Genomic DNA, 12,371 nt, shown 5'->3' with positions numbered 1-12,371 from the left:
TGGCATTTCAATTAATTGTTTATATTCTAAACGAAAAGAAAAATACTGACCGATGAAACGGCAAGATTGCGGCTTACCCACAGAGAGATATGGTATCTGCACAGAACTACACACATAATATACTTATATATGTACATACTCACAAATGTATATATGCACTTGTATCAATTCTTTGTCCGATCTTTCGCTGTTGATATTTATACTCGTATAGTAAATGTGTCTGTATGTTTGGAGATAAACAATAGTGCGTGGGCCCCGCTGAATTGCTTAGCATGACTACTTATAACATATACATACATATATTTATATATATATATGTACATACACACTCACATGTATTTGCATAGATACGCAGTAATGTTGTTTATGGAAAAGTTGTTATCTGCTCGTTTCTGCTATTATTAGCAAAATGAGGAAAAAAGGTGTATAGTAATAGCAAAAAAGGTAAAATCAGAGAAATTTCAAAGTGAAACGCAGAATTTCAGCGCAAAACGCTACCATAAATTCACGTTCGACGTTTGCCGCTCTGTTGTGCTGCGTTACGTTGGCAGTCAGTCGAGTGCTGCGCTTGCGTAGCGTAGTTCAATAGAAAAGTCAGGTAAAATGTGAGTTTCATACGAACTTTGGCCTTCACTTGCCATACCGTCATGGTGCTGCAACGAATGGCAAGAAAATTGTGTAAAAAAGTGTGAAATCGCAGTGGGACGGAAAGGTGTTTAGTATGCTTAAAAATTTGTTAACAAGGCCACATCATTTTCTGTCTGCACCACTGTCTTTTGGTATTCATATGGGTATTATATTGGTTAGTCGAAAAAGTCTTTTCGTATTTTTCAATAGATGTCGTTGCAGTCGTATGTCTCCAGTGCTACCATGTAGAGATGGAAAGGCGAGATTTTAAGTTTCATTTAACCAAAAAACTATTTAATTCGGGGAAGTTGAAAAAAACGTACCAGCTGCTGAAAAGTTTTACATTGATGGATTAGTGTCTCTAGCGGAAAAATGGCAAAAAGTGGTCGACCAAAATGGTACATACTTGGTTCATTAAAGCTTATTATAATTATAAAAAAAATAAGTTGAAATTTGATTAGAAATACGAATAGATTTTTTCGACTACCCTATAAGCGTGTAAGTTTGCGTTTTGCTCCACTGTGCCACAACAGCAACCATAATTGTACAATGTGCAATAGCAAAAGCAACAATAAGCGTACGCATTTGTTGCTGGCAAGCAATCTCTAAAGCGCACGGAACAAATTTTTACGTTTGCTACACTTTGCTTTACTGCCAACCCACCAGCGTCTCTCCTAAGCACTACAACTGCACAAATTTCAATAATTTTCCATTTTTTTCGTTTGTATTTTCGTTTTCACTTAGTAATTGTAATATGCGCGCTTAATTGTATATTTCTCTCTCAATTCCTACATTTTCGCAGATATGTTGAGCAAAAGCGAACGCATAGAAAGCCATGGCCACAGCATCGACAGTTCGACAGTTGATTTGGGCAAAAGTAAGCGCGTTGCCGATGGTAACGGCAGTGATAGCGGTTGCGTTACACCGTCCACTATGTCGGACAACAATGTGGCGGCGCTGAACGCCAGCGGTGCAGACAATAGCGAGTCGTTGGCGCACGACGATGATTCATCCGCATCCAATGCCACTAATACAACTACCACAACAGCAACAGCAAACAAACAGTCGTACGCTTTTACAATTGATAGCTTCAATGATAGCGGTTGTGATCCTGAAGCGGCTAAAGCGCGTTACAAAAGCATGATGGAGCGTTTTCAGAGTCGTCACCGACGCGGCGCATCCATGTCGAAACTGGAAGCTGGCGATGCGCCCGCCAATAAGGAAACCACAATGACCAGCTCAGTGTCGGCCACACCGCTTAGTGGCAGCGCGCATGCACGCCAGGCGCGTAACAGTGCGGGGGCCGCTGATAACACCTACGATAATGGTGGCGGCGATGCGTCGAAAGTGAAGCTGCGTGTGCGCGATCGCAGCACATCACGTGTACGCGACGCCAGCAAGCGTCATAGTTGGTCACCGCGTTCCAGCACACAGGAGTCACAATTGCACGCGCACGGCCAGCATGCCGTCGCGCAAACGCCAACAGCGCCACGTACTAGTCAGCACAGCGCAAATGAACGCGCGCATACTGCTGCGCAAAAGCCCTTACCGCCAACGCGCAAAAACGTCAGCAAGCAGAAACCACCGCCGCTGCAGCTGCCCAAAGGCGCTGCCAACCTAGTAGCGAATCGCACACAATTCACGCCGCGCTCGACCGCTATGCAACTGGCCTTGCAGAAAGTGGACTTTCTGTGCGCGCAGCCGCCGCTCGCCGAACTGAAGAACTACAACTTGGAGGCGGATAATATCAGTGAAACCGGCACGTATACGCTGGACGGCGACAACTATACGGAGGAGCAAAAGGATCTGATGAACATCGACAAGAGCGCGCAACAGGCATTGAAAGCACAACAACAGCGTCCGAAGAATTTGCAATTGAGCAATAGTGGCGTTGATGTCGACACGCAGCTGAGTAACACGAAAATCCCAGTGCATGTGCATAATCGCTCGAATGTGCTCGAGGTGAATTACTACCATGACGCAGAAGCCGAACAGGGTCCGCAATCACCGCGCGCATACAACGAGCGCGATCTTATTTTGGGTGCGCATGACTCGGCAGGCGCTTATTTGGAGAAGATAAAGTCGCGCGTGCTGCGCAACGCTTCGGCGACAAAGTCTGCGCCAACGCAGGCTGAAATCGGGCAGAAAACACCAACAGAGGACGATGGCGATTTGGGTTGCTTCACCAGCGTCACAACCAGCGGTGTGCTGGCCAAAAAGAGCGCGCTCGATCCACGTCCGCGTTTGACGCGCAAGTCTGGCTTGTCCACGTCACAAATTGACTCCTCCGAGTATGTGAGCAATGAGATGAAACTGAAGGCGAATACAGCCAGCGCGTACGCGGGCGGTGGTTTCACTGATCATCAGAAAGCTGAGTATCGTTTGAATCTGTTCACCAATCAAAAGGATAATACGCAAGCAAAATTTGCGGCGACACGCAGTTACATCGAATCGCCACCGGACACACCGACACACCAAAAGCTATCCGATGCAGCGGTGCTGAAGACGGCACAAACCAAAAACGATTGGATACAGGAGTGGGCACGCAATGCGCGGGCACGCAGCCTCGCCTCAGACACGTCCAAAACTCGCATACACACAGACGCGTCGCAGACAGCGTTGATGACGCGCAGCTATACGTGCGCTTCCGATACAGCTGCCGGTGCTGATTCGCTAACCGACGATAGCATTTACAATAGCAAACAGTGCATCAGCGCAGCCAAGCTGAATCGCAGTCTTGCCGAGCGTTATCGCTTGTCGGGCGAATGTGACTATTCGAGCGATCCAACGTTGTCGAGCGGCGCGTACAGCAGCGGTGGACAGCCGGTCGAGGGCATTTGCAAGCCACCAAAGAGTCCTTCGAAAATACCCTCACCGCTGCATTCAATTGGTCGTGCGCGCAGTGCAAGTCGTACGCGTGCGCCGCTACAGAATGTGATGTTACAGGGTGGCGTTGGCGACGAAGAGGCGGATATTTATTTGCAAAAGACAGCGGCTGCTATTAGCAATTTACAGCAGTCGCTTTCGCGCAAGAATTCACTAAAATCGCCGCCAACTACACATTCTTCAGCGTCGCCACGTGCGCACTCGGCACGCTCGCATGCTCATTCCTCGGCGTTGTACTCGCCGCCAGACGACTGCGGCAGTCCACAGCACGGTTTGGGCTCGCCCACATCTGCGGCCAGCGGCAGCGCTTACCATCACTCACCGTTGCATCGGCGCGTCGCTGCGAATGATCCCTACAGTCGCAATGCACAGCATTTGCAGCTGATGACGAGCAGCTTCAATGAGCAGCAATTGAAGTTGCTCACCAGCGGTGAATACTTGGCGCGGCAAATGCGTGCGCGCAAAAATTCCTTCGATGGCAACATTAGCAATTCGCCAGCACGCCGCGCGGCGGTAGCGGCGGCCAATGCACAAGCGCAAGCGCAGGCCGGACAAAGCGGTCAGGAGTCGCCATTACGTCGTTCCAGTTCGTTCTCGGCGAAAATAGCGACAACTCAACGTGCGGCGCGTCCACAATTCTCCAACATCTACACACCACCGGCTGCGCGACACAATTATTCGCTGGTTGGCGGCGGTGATGGGCAGTCCGCGGCGGCGGCAGCGCACAAAAATGCTAGCATTATCAAAAAATCGGCGAGCAGCAATAATTTCCGGCATGCCATCGGTGATTACGATGAAAATTTCCAATATTACATAAACGATGAGGATGACATGGGCGAAGAGTATTATTCAAGTGGTGCTGAGGAAGTCGAGGAAGAGGAGGAAGACGACAATGACCACTACTACCACCAACACGACGATGATGATGTGCCAGCGGAAGTGGAGAACACGACCGCAGTGCCGCTCTCCAATACGCGTTTGAATAAAGCGCTACTGATGCGTATCGAACGTAGCAAGCAACGTGTAAGCGGCGGTGCCGCCACAGTCAAGCCAACTTCTGCGCCTGTAACGCGTTTGCAACAACAGCAAGCTGCAGGCTCATGCGGCGTTATGGCATGCCCGAACACGCCCGAGCTACCGCGGCGTGGCATACGCAGTGCGCCACGTTCCGGTGGCGCCGCAACGACGCGACAATCAGTGCCGCGTGACACCAGTCTCAGTCGTTTGGCATCACAGGTACCCAACTCGTTGGCCTCGGCCAAGAAGCAATTGCTACAAACCGCCGCCGCTGTGCCATCCACAACGAAGCTGTCAAATCAGCGGGTGCAACCGAAGTATTTGGACATATCGAAGTACAAGCCGGCGCAGGGCAATAATTTTCTACGCAAGAACGATTCCAAAAGCACACTGAAAACGTCCGCATTGAGCGGCGACATGATGAAACGCAGTCCGAGTAGCTCATCGATGGGGCTGAGTCGTGCGGATCCGACACGCACCAGCAATCGCAGTGTACGCTCGGTGGCCTCGTGCATGACCACAAGCGGCACTACGCTTGGCGGTGGTGGTGGCGGTGGTATGAACGGCGGTCGTGCCTCATCAGCGGTGCGTAGAGACCAGTCGGGTGAGTGCAATTGCAATTTGCATACAAAACGCGTTTCCCTCGAAACGTGTGCGGCATGTAATTGTTTTTCGCCTGTTAATTACACATTCACAATGCATTTGTTTTATCCAGTGACCAAACAAAAGGAGGCAGAAATGGCCATGTGGAAGCGTCGCTCCACGTACGATCCCATGAAGGCGGCAGCCGAAGATCGCCGCAAAAAAGAGGAAGCCAAACGTTTGGCGCTCGCCAAGAATATGGGCGAAATGCCGTGCGAGAGGTAAGCGAGTTGCATAATTTTTATTGCTTTTATTTTAATTGCCCAAATAAACACTGTGTCCGAGTAAGGTATTATTGATACTAAAATGTCTATATGTATATGTGTATTGTATATGTTGACACACAAGGTTTAGAATACTTAAGGCGAGGTTGTTAAGGTAATTTTAAATATTTGAATTTACTGTATTTACTGTAAACTACATTTTATGTTAATACTTAGCAGTTATTGTAGGTAGCAGCCACATACATACGTACACACATACATGCATATGCGTTCGGAATGTGACGCGTGTCAGTTAGCCAGGTATAGCGTGCCTTACCGTTAATTTTAAACGCACCAATGCAAGGTTAAAGCCAAATTATCACATTGAGGAATTAGGAAAAGTAGTTTAGAAATGCAATAAAAGCACACACATACAAGCAATACACTAGCATTAGGTTTAGAAATCAAAATGAGAGCGTTAGGCTTTTCCATAGCAGGCAGTGTTGCAAATAATGCGTTAAAAAATAATTGAATATTTTTTTTAATTAATTAATTTTATTTTGTAAACTGAAATAACGGCTTGAAAAATCAAAAAAAATTAGTTCCGAATGCGGGATTTAGAAATACAAAAAATTAAACCTACGAAACGGATTTAAAAATTAAAAAAAAAAATTATCAAAAAACCGGTTTAAAAAAATTAAAGAAAAAAATATCAAAAAACTGGTTTAAAAAAATTAAAAAAAAAAATATTAATCCAGACAAATTAAAATTTAATTAATTAAAAAAAATTTCAAAATTAAAAAAAAAGTTTTTAAAAAATTTCTATAAAGTTTTTCATTAATTAAATAAATTAAAAAAATTTCAAAAATGAAACAAAAAAGTTTTCAAAAATTTTTGCCAACAAAATTTAAAATATTGTAAAACTGTTTTTCAAAAATGGCTTTCGAAAATTTAAAAATTTTATTAATGTGTTTAAAAAATTAATTAATTAAATTCAAATATCTTAATTCCGATTTTGGGATTATTAACTCTATTTTTAATTTCTTCATACAAAATGTTTGGTATTAAAAATTAGATTTTAATTTTTTAATTCCAATATTGGATTTGAAAATTTGAAAATCCACTTTTTAATCCTAAATGTTTTAATTAAAAATTCACAACCCTGCTGGCAGCTGCACTACACATTAAAATTAGTGAAACTAGTTTAAAACAAAAAAAGGATTTGCATTTAGTACGCACTTAGTTAGCATTGGAAATAATAAAAAATAGCTTAGACCAAAAAAGTAATTTTGATTTTCGAAATTTTAAAAGTTAAAATAAAATTAATCCCACAAACCAAATTGAAAAATAAAAAAATTAATTCCAAAATTTAATTAAAACATAATTAAATTATTATAAATTATTATTAGTACGATTTTTGTTAGCCCAAGTAAACCCTTACAAGCACTTTAATATATATTTAAATTTTAAATTATATATTTAAAAATAAAAAAACATAAATTGGTGCAGGAAAACTAAAATATTTAATTAAAAAACTTAATTTACTCTATACTATGTACACCATATTAATAATATCTCATAATTTTTATTGTCAACATATTTTTTATATTGAAAAGTATTAATTTAGCTTAGACCAGGTGAATGGTAATATACAGCAAATCATAAAGTTCATATTGGGTTGCAGTTTTTAAAATCATAATTGGCTAAAATAGTTTAAGGCAGGCGGTTGCGGGGTCTAACAGCTGAATTGGTGTTAAAAATGAAACTACTTGATAACTATGCGTGTTAGAGGCATGTATTTCATAAATATAAATTAAATATGTCAAAAATTTTTTTTTAACTTCCAAATATGTTTTTCAAAAATTTCACAAGTTTCAAAAATTTAAAAATTTCGAAATTGTTTTTCTAAAATTTCAAAAATCTTTATAAAAAATTTCAAAATGGTTTTTTTTTCAAAATTTTGAAATTGTTTTTCTAAAATTTCAAAAATTTTTTTCAAAAACTTCAATTTTTTTTGTAATTGGCATCTATGTTTTACTAAAAATGCAATTTTTTTCGAAAAAAATTTAAAAATTTTTAAGAAGTTGTTTCAAACATTTTTTAAATGTGTTTAAAAAATTTCAAAATGTTTTTTTTTTTTTCTAAATTAAAGAAAGTTGTACTACGAAATTTTTCTTTTTTTATTTAATTTTTTTTTTCAAAATTGAATTTGTGTTTAAAGTGCAATTATGCATGTAGTATTACATAAAAATAATTTTTACAAAATATTCCAAAGAACAAAAAAAAATTAATTACATACTTTTTTCAAAAATGTTTTTAAAAAATTTAAACTATATCTATATTTTACTAAAAATAATTTTTTTTTTGAAAATTACAAGAACTTCAAAATTTAATTTTTTCAAGTTTAAAAAATTAATTAATTTTAAAAATGTTTTTAAAAAATTAAATTCTTTTTTAAACTGACATTTATATTTTACAAAAATTAAATTTTTTTTTCAAAATTGCAAAAATTTCAGAATTTAATTTTTTTTTTTCAAATGAATTAATTTCAAAAAGGTTTCTAAAAACTTTAAATTTTTTGTCAAGACTGGCATTTTTAATTTATTAAAAAAAATTTTTTTTCGAAAATTGCATAAACTTCAAAATAGTTTTTCAAATAAGTTTTTCAAAAATTTCAAAATAACTTTTCAAATATTTCGATAACGTTTTTCAAAGGTTTTAAAAATTTTTAATTTACATTTTTTTCAAAAATTTCAAAAATATTTTCCAAATATTTCGAAAATGTTTTCAAAAATTAAAAAAAAAAATTTCAAAATTTTAAAAATGTTTTTCTATAATTTTAACTTTTTTTCTACATCTTAATCAAAGAAAATTGTTCTATGAGCGCCTTCTTTAAACTAAAATTTGTTTTCTAAATTCAATCTTCCTTGCACCACATAATATATTTACATACATATGTACTATGTCTAATGCCATATACATTTTTGTACGCTTACTGCAATATAATTCGATTTGCTTTTATTTACTTATTTACTTACTCTATGATTTCTTCTAATTTATTCACCACACCACTACGAAAAATGAACACAAATAAATTAATTTAATAAAAAATACACATTTCCCAACCAACAATCAACCACACTGCGAACACGCAACACCACCACATAACACTTAAACCACTAGGCCATCTAGATCTCCCTACCGTCGTGGACAATTATGACCGGAAGGGTTGCTCATAACCGATCTCTAAGCGTAACCACTGCAAAAATAAGCAAGAAAGAAAAACAAAAATTATTCCTATTTGCCATTGTTACCACCACAAATTCCATCCAAGTCAAACGGCATTAACAACAACAATGAAAAAAGAAATTTACATGTAAAACATTAGTCACCGGCTCCTTGCAAATTGCTGGCGTCGCGCACCGTACAAAGATCACTGCAAGTGATTAGCGCTGGTTATACCAATTGATTTGGCAATTAGCGGCGGTAATGCAACCAGTTGGCAATTGTTGTGCGAGGTGCTAAATGCAAGGAGTTTGGTGTGTCTGAAGTGCATGCAACGAATGAAAACAAAAAAAAAAAAACAAGAAAATAAACGAAAGTACTCAACCCAAGCCATGCGGCATGCGGCGTGTAGTGTTGGGGAAAACGATGCCTAACAAATGTAACATTTAACTGCAAAATAAAAAAAAACATTAACGCGAAAATACGAAAATCAAAGCTACCAACAAAAACAAAAAAACCGATTAAGCGAAGCGAGCAAGCAAACGAGCGAAGAAGCGAATTCGAAAACTAAGAACGTCAATACAGGGAACGTGATATGCATATGTACATACAAATAGAGAGGAGAGAGAGTGCGAGAAAGAGAGAGTGAGGATGTGCAAGCAGTTGCAGTGTCAACGGCAGCATACTTTTAGGCGTTACACATACGCGTACTTGCCAAACAAATTGTTGTGAACGTCAACGTACGAGTAATTCAAATCCATTCAAATACGCAACTTTAAGGCAACGGCATGCGTTAGTTAGCTATACTTATTGCATTGCATTAATTGTGTTGTTGTTTTGTCACTTTGTGCAAGTTTTGTATGTCGCGTCAGCATTTCGCCTCATTTGCAGCATTTACAATTTGCTGTTGTTCTTGTTGTTGCTGCATTTTATTGTCGTCCATTGTTGCCATCAATTAACATAACGCTCGCAATTTCGTATTTCGTCAGAATTTTACCGTAAGCATATGCATTGCATAAGCGCACACACAAAACATAGTTACATACATACATACATGCATAGATCGGTGCGCGTGCGCAGCACATGAAAATCGCTCACTTCGTACTTTTTTGCTGTAGTTAGTACCCTATCCATTTATTATCCTTGTAATTTCACTAATTATTTTGTAAAAATTATTTCTTCTACATACTTTTTTTATGAAAATTTTTTGAAATTGTAAAATTTCCTAAAAAAAAAATATTTAAAAAAAATTATTTAAAATAATTTATTATTACATAAATCATGTACGAAATTGTTAGCTAATAAGTAATTCACAAGTTGCAAACGCACCTTCATACAAAGTCTGTGTTCATAGTATTCGCAAATGACTCACAAACACTTCTATTGAATATGTTTTTATTCTGTTTTCATTCAATTTCATTAATTTGCTTGCTTTGTTTGCCTCATTTTTGTAATGTTTATAAACTCATCAAAATATAAAAATGTATTTTAAGAGGTTATACACACTTGCAAGTCTGAAAAATGCGTTTTTTCGTGCTTTTCAAAAATATGAAAAATTTCAAAAATGTTGTTCAAAAATTTTAATTTTTTTTAAATGTTGTCTACATACATATGTTTTACTAAAGAGAAAAGTAATTTTTCAAAAATTGCAAAAATTTTAAAGTTTCTTTTTTATTTTTTTTTTCAAAATTTCTTTTTTTTTATTTTTTCAAAATTAGTTTTTTTTTTTTTTTATTTTTTCAAAATTTCTTTCTTTTTTATTTTTTCAAAATTTCTATTTTTTTATTTTTTCAAAATTTTTTTATTTTTATTTTTTCAAAATTTCTTTTTTTTATTTTTTCAAAATTTCCTTTTTTTTATATTTTAAAAATTTTGTACAAAAATTTCAAAAATGTTTTTCAAAGATTTAATTCTTTTTTTCCAAAAATGATAAAAATAAAATTTTTCGAAAATTGCAAAAATATCAAAATTTATTTTTTTTTTAATTTTCAGAATTTTTATTTTAATTTCATAAATGTTTTTCAAAAATTTAGAAACTGTGTTCAAAAAATGCATTTAACGCGTATTTGCGTTCGGTCCAGCCGTTTTGCAGAAATCAAATTTAAAGTGTTTAAAAAAATTCTCTCAAATCTCCGAAAGTATTTCCGTAAGAATTTAAAATATTCGGCGAGTATTCTCGATATACATGTGTAAAAAAAACGATATTTTGTAACCCGCAAGTGTATATAACATCTTAATTTAAATACAGCAGTTTTTTTATACCCATTGCATACATTTAGGCGCTTGGTGCTTACTTGGTTTATGGATTTCTTATTTGGTTGTACGGTTTTATGTAATTAGTGCTAAAAATTATTAAAAGTATTTATTTTAATAACAAATTTATATACGAAAAAATATGAATTTTTATTTTTAAGCTTATTAAATTTAATCTAATTTGGTTGTATGCTAGCTCCTAGAGTTTCAAAGTTCTCGTTTTAACATCTTCCAAATTTTAGCGAGTCTGTACGCACTGGGTATAAGAAAAACTACAATTTACATAACTTAAAAACATAAATTAACATCAAATAAAATTTACATAACAAAAACTTTTGTATAAAACAATTTTTATTTGAAACTAACCTATACATAAGTTAGCTTAGTCTAACTGCTACATTCATATAAAAACATTAACGAAATCATTAACAAAAACATTATTTCTTCTGTATTAAATTGCATTTATTTAACTGCATTTGATTTGCATTTTTTCGAGCGCATTTGTTTGGCCAAAATACTATATCAATGTAGCTATGACACTCATATTGGCAACTGATTCTATTCAACAGTGCAGCACGTACGCCACCGCCATTCAAGCAACAACTATCGCTGGACGAACAATGGACCGAGTATGGTGAGGACGAGTGCGTCTAAGGCGCGTGGGGAGTGGAGGGACATGATTTAGTGAACCAGCAGCGTCCAGTGAAGAGCAGCTAATTTTATGAGCGACGAACAAATGCGTTTAAAAAAGCTTTTGAAAAGTGATACATAGGATCTACTATTAAAAAAAAAACAAAAACAAATATAATTAAATTAAAACCTATTATTAAATATTGTTAAACAAAACGTGAACAACTATTGCTGATAGTATATACTATATATGTAATTACGCGAATTGATGAGTTAGGTAACTAGTTGTTGCAAGTTTGTCTCTGGCATAAATACACTTGTGCGCCGTCGTCTAAGAAGGCGTTATGCGTTTGATAGTTGAAAACTGTATTGACGGCATAAAAAATATGATTTAATTGAATATATTTAATAATAACTTGTATACATACATATATATTATTATATGCAACTATTTTGTGAATGGCATACACCTATTATGCGTGTGTATGTGTGATAGCAACATAAACACACAAGCAAATTTGAAACTAACTAATTAAAAATACATTATATATTTATATATAAATATATATATTTCGTTGCAGTATGTAAACTGTAATTTTTTATTCTGAAAAGTAGCAAACTATATATTTATGAAAATATATGAAAACGTATGAAACAGCATACTATGAAAATACTCGATAAAAATTTTGATTTTGCCTTAAGTTATGCTGCTTTTAACTGTATACTAATACTATGCATACCGTAAACTATGTATGCGCATACAGTTGTAGCGATTTTGTTTACTATATAAACGTATAAATATACACTGTCTTGATGTAATGCAAGCGCATGCGCATAGGCGTGCGTTTAGAGCAATTAATAAACCTACTATGTATTTTTTACATTACT

The 12,371-nt window shown here is 36.4% G+C and overlaps 1 protein-coding gene across 8 annotated transcripts in view; it reads left to right on the top strand.

Moving 5' to 3' along the window:
- The window catches only part of LOC105227829 (serine-rich adhesin for platelets), a 77,330-nt gene extending 65,424 nt beyond the window's left edge, over nucleotides 1–11,906 (top strand). For 6 of the 8 annotated variants that reach the window (XM_049458304.1, XM_049458306.1, XM_049458303.1 and 3 more), the window contains exons 3-5: nucleotides 1,430–5,134; nucleotides 5,246–5,393; nucleotides 11,423–11,906. In XM_049458304.1, the coding sequence (XP_049314261.1) occupies nucleotides 1,430–5,134; nucleotides 5,246–5,393; nucleotides 11,423–11,507 (3,938 nt within the window). In that variant the 3' untranslated portion in view covers nucleotides 11,508–11,906. Of the gene's footprint in view, nucleotides 1–1,429; nucleotides 5,135–5,245; nucleotides 5,394–5,520; nucleotides 6,062–8,558; nucleotides 9,393–11,422 lie in introns of those variants that run through there. The other 2 variants (XR_007422983.1, XM_049458305.1) reach the window with 2 other exon arrangements.
- The last annotated feature ends 465 nt before the right edge of the window (nucleotides 11,907–12,371 follow it).

The sequence above is a fragment of the Bactrocera dorsalis genome, chromosome 5, assembly GCF_023373825.1.
Source record: "Bactrocera dorsalis isolate Fly_Bdor chromosome 5, ASM2337382v1, whole genome shotgun sequence".
NCBI classification, from domain to species: Eukaryota; Metazoa; Arthropoda; class Insecta; order Diptera; family Tephritidae; genus Bactrocera; species Bactrocera dorsalis.
This window is presented reverse-complemented; position numbering and strand designations above follow the sequence as displayed.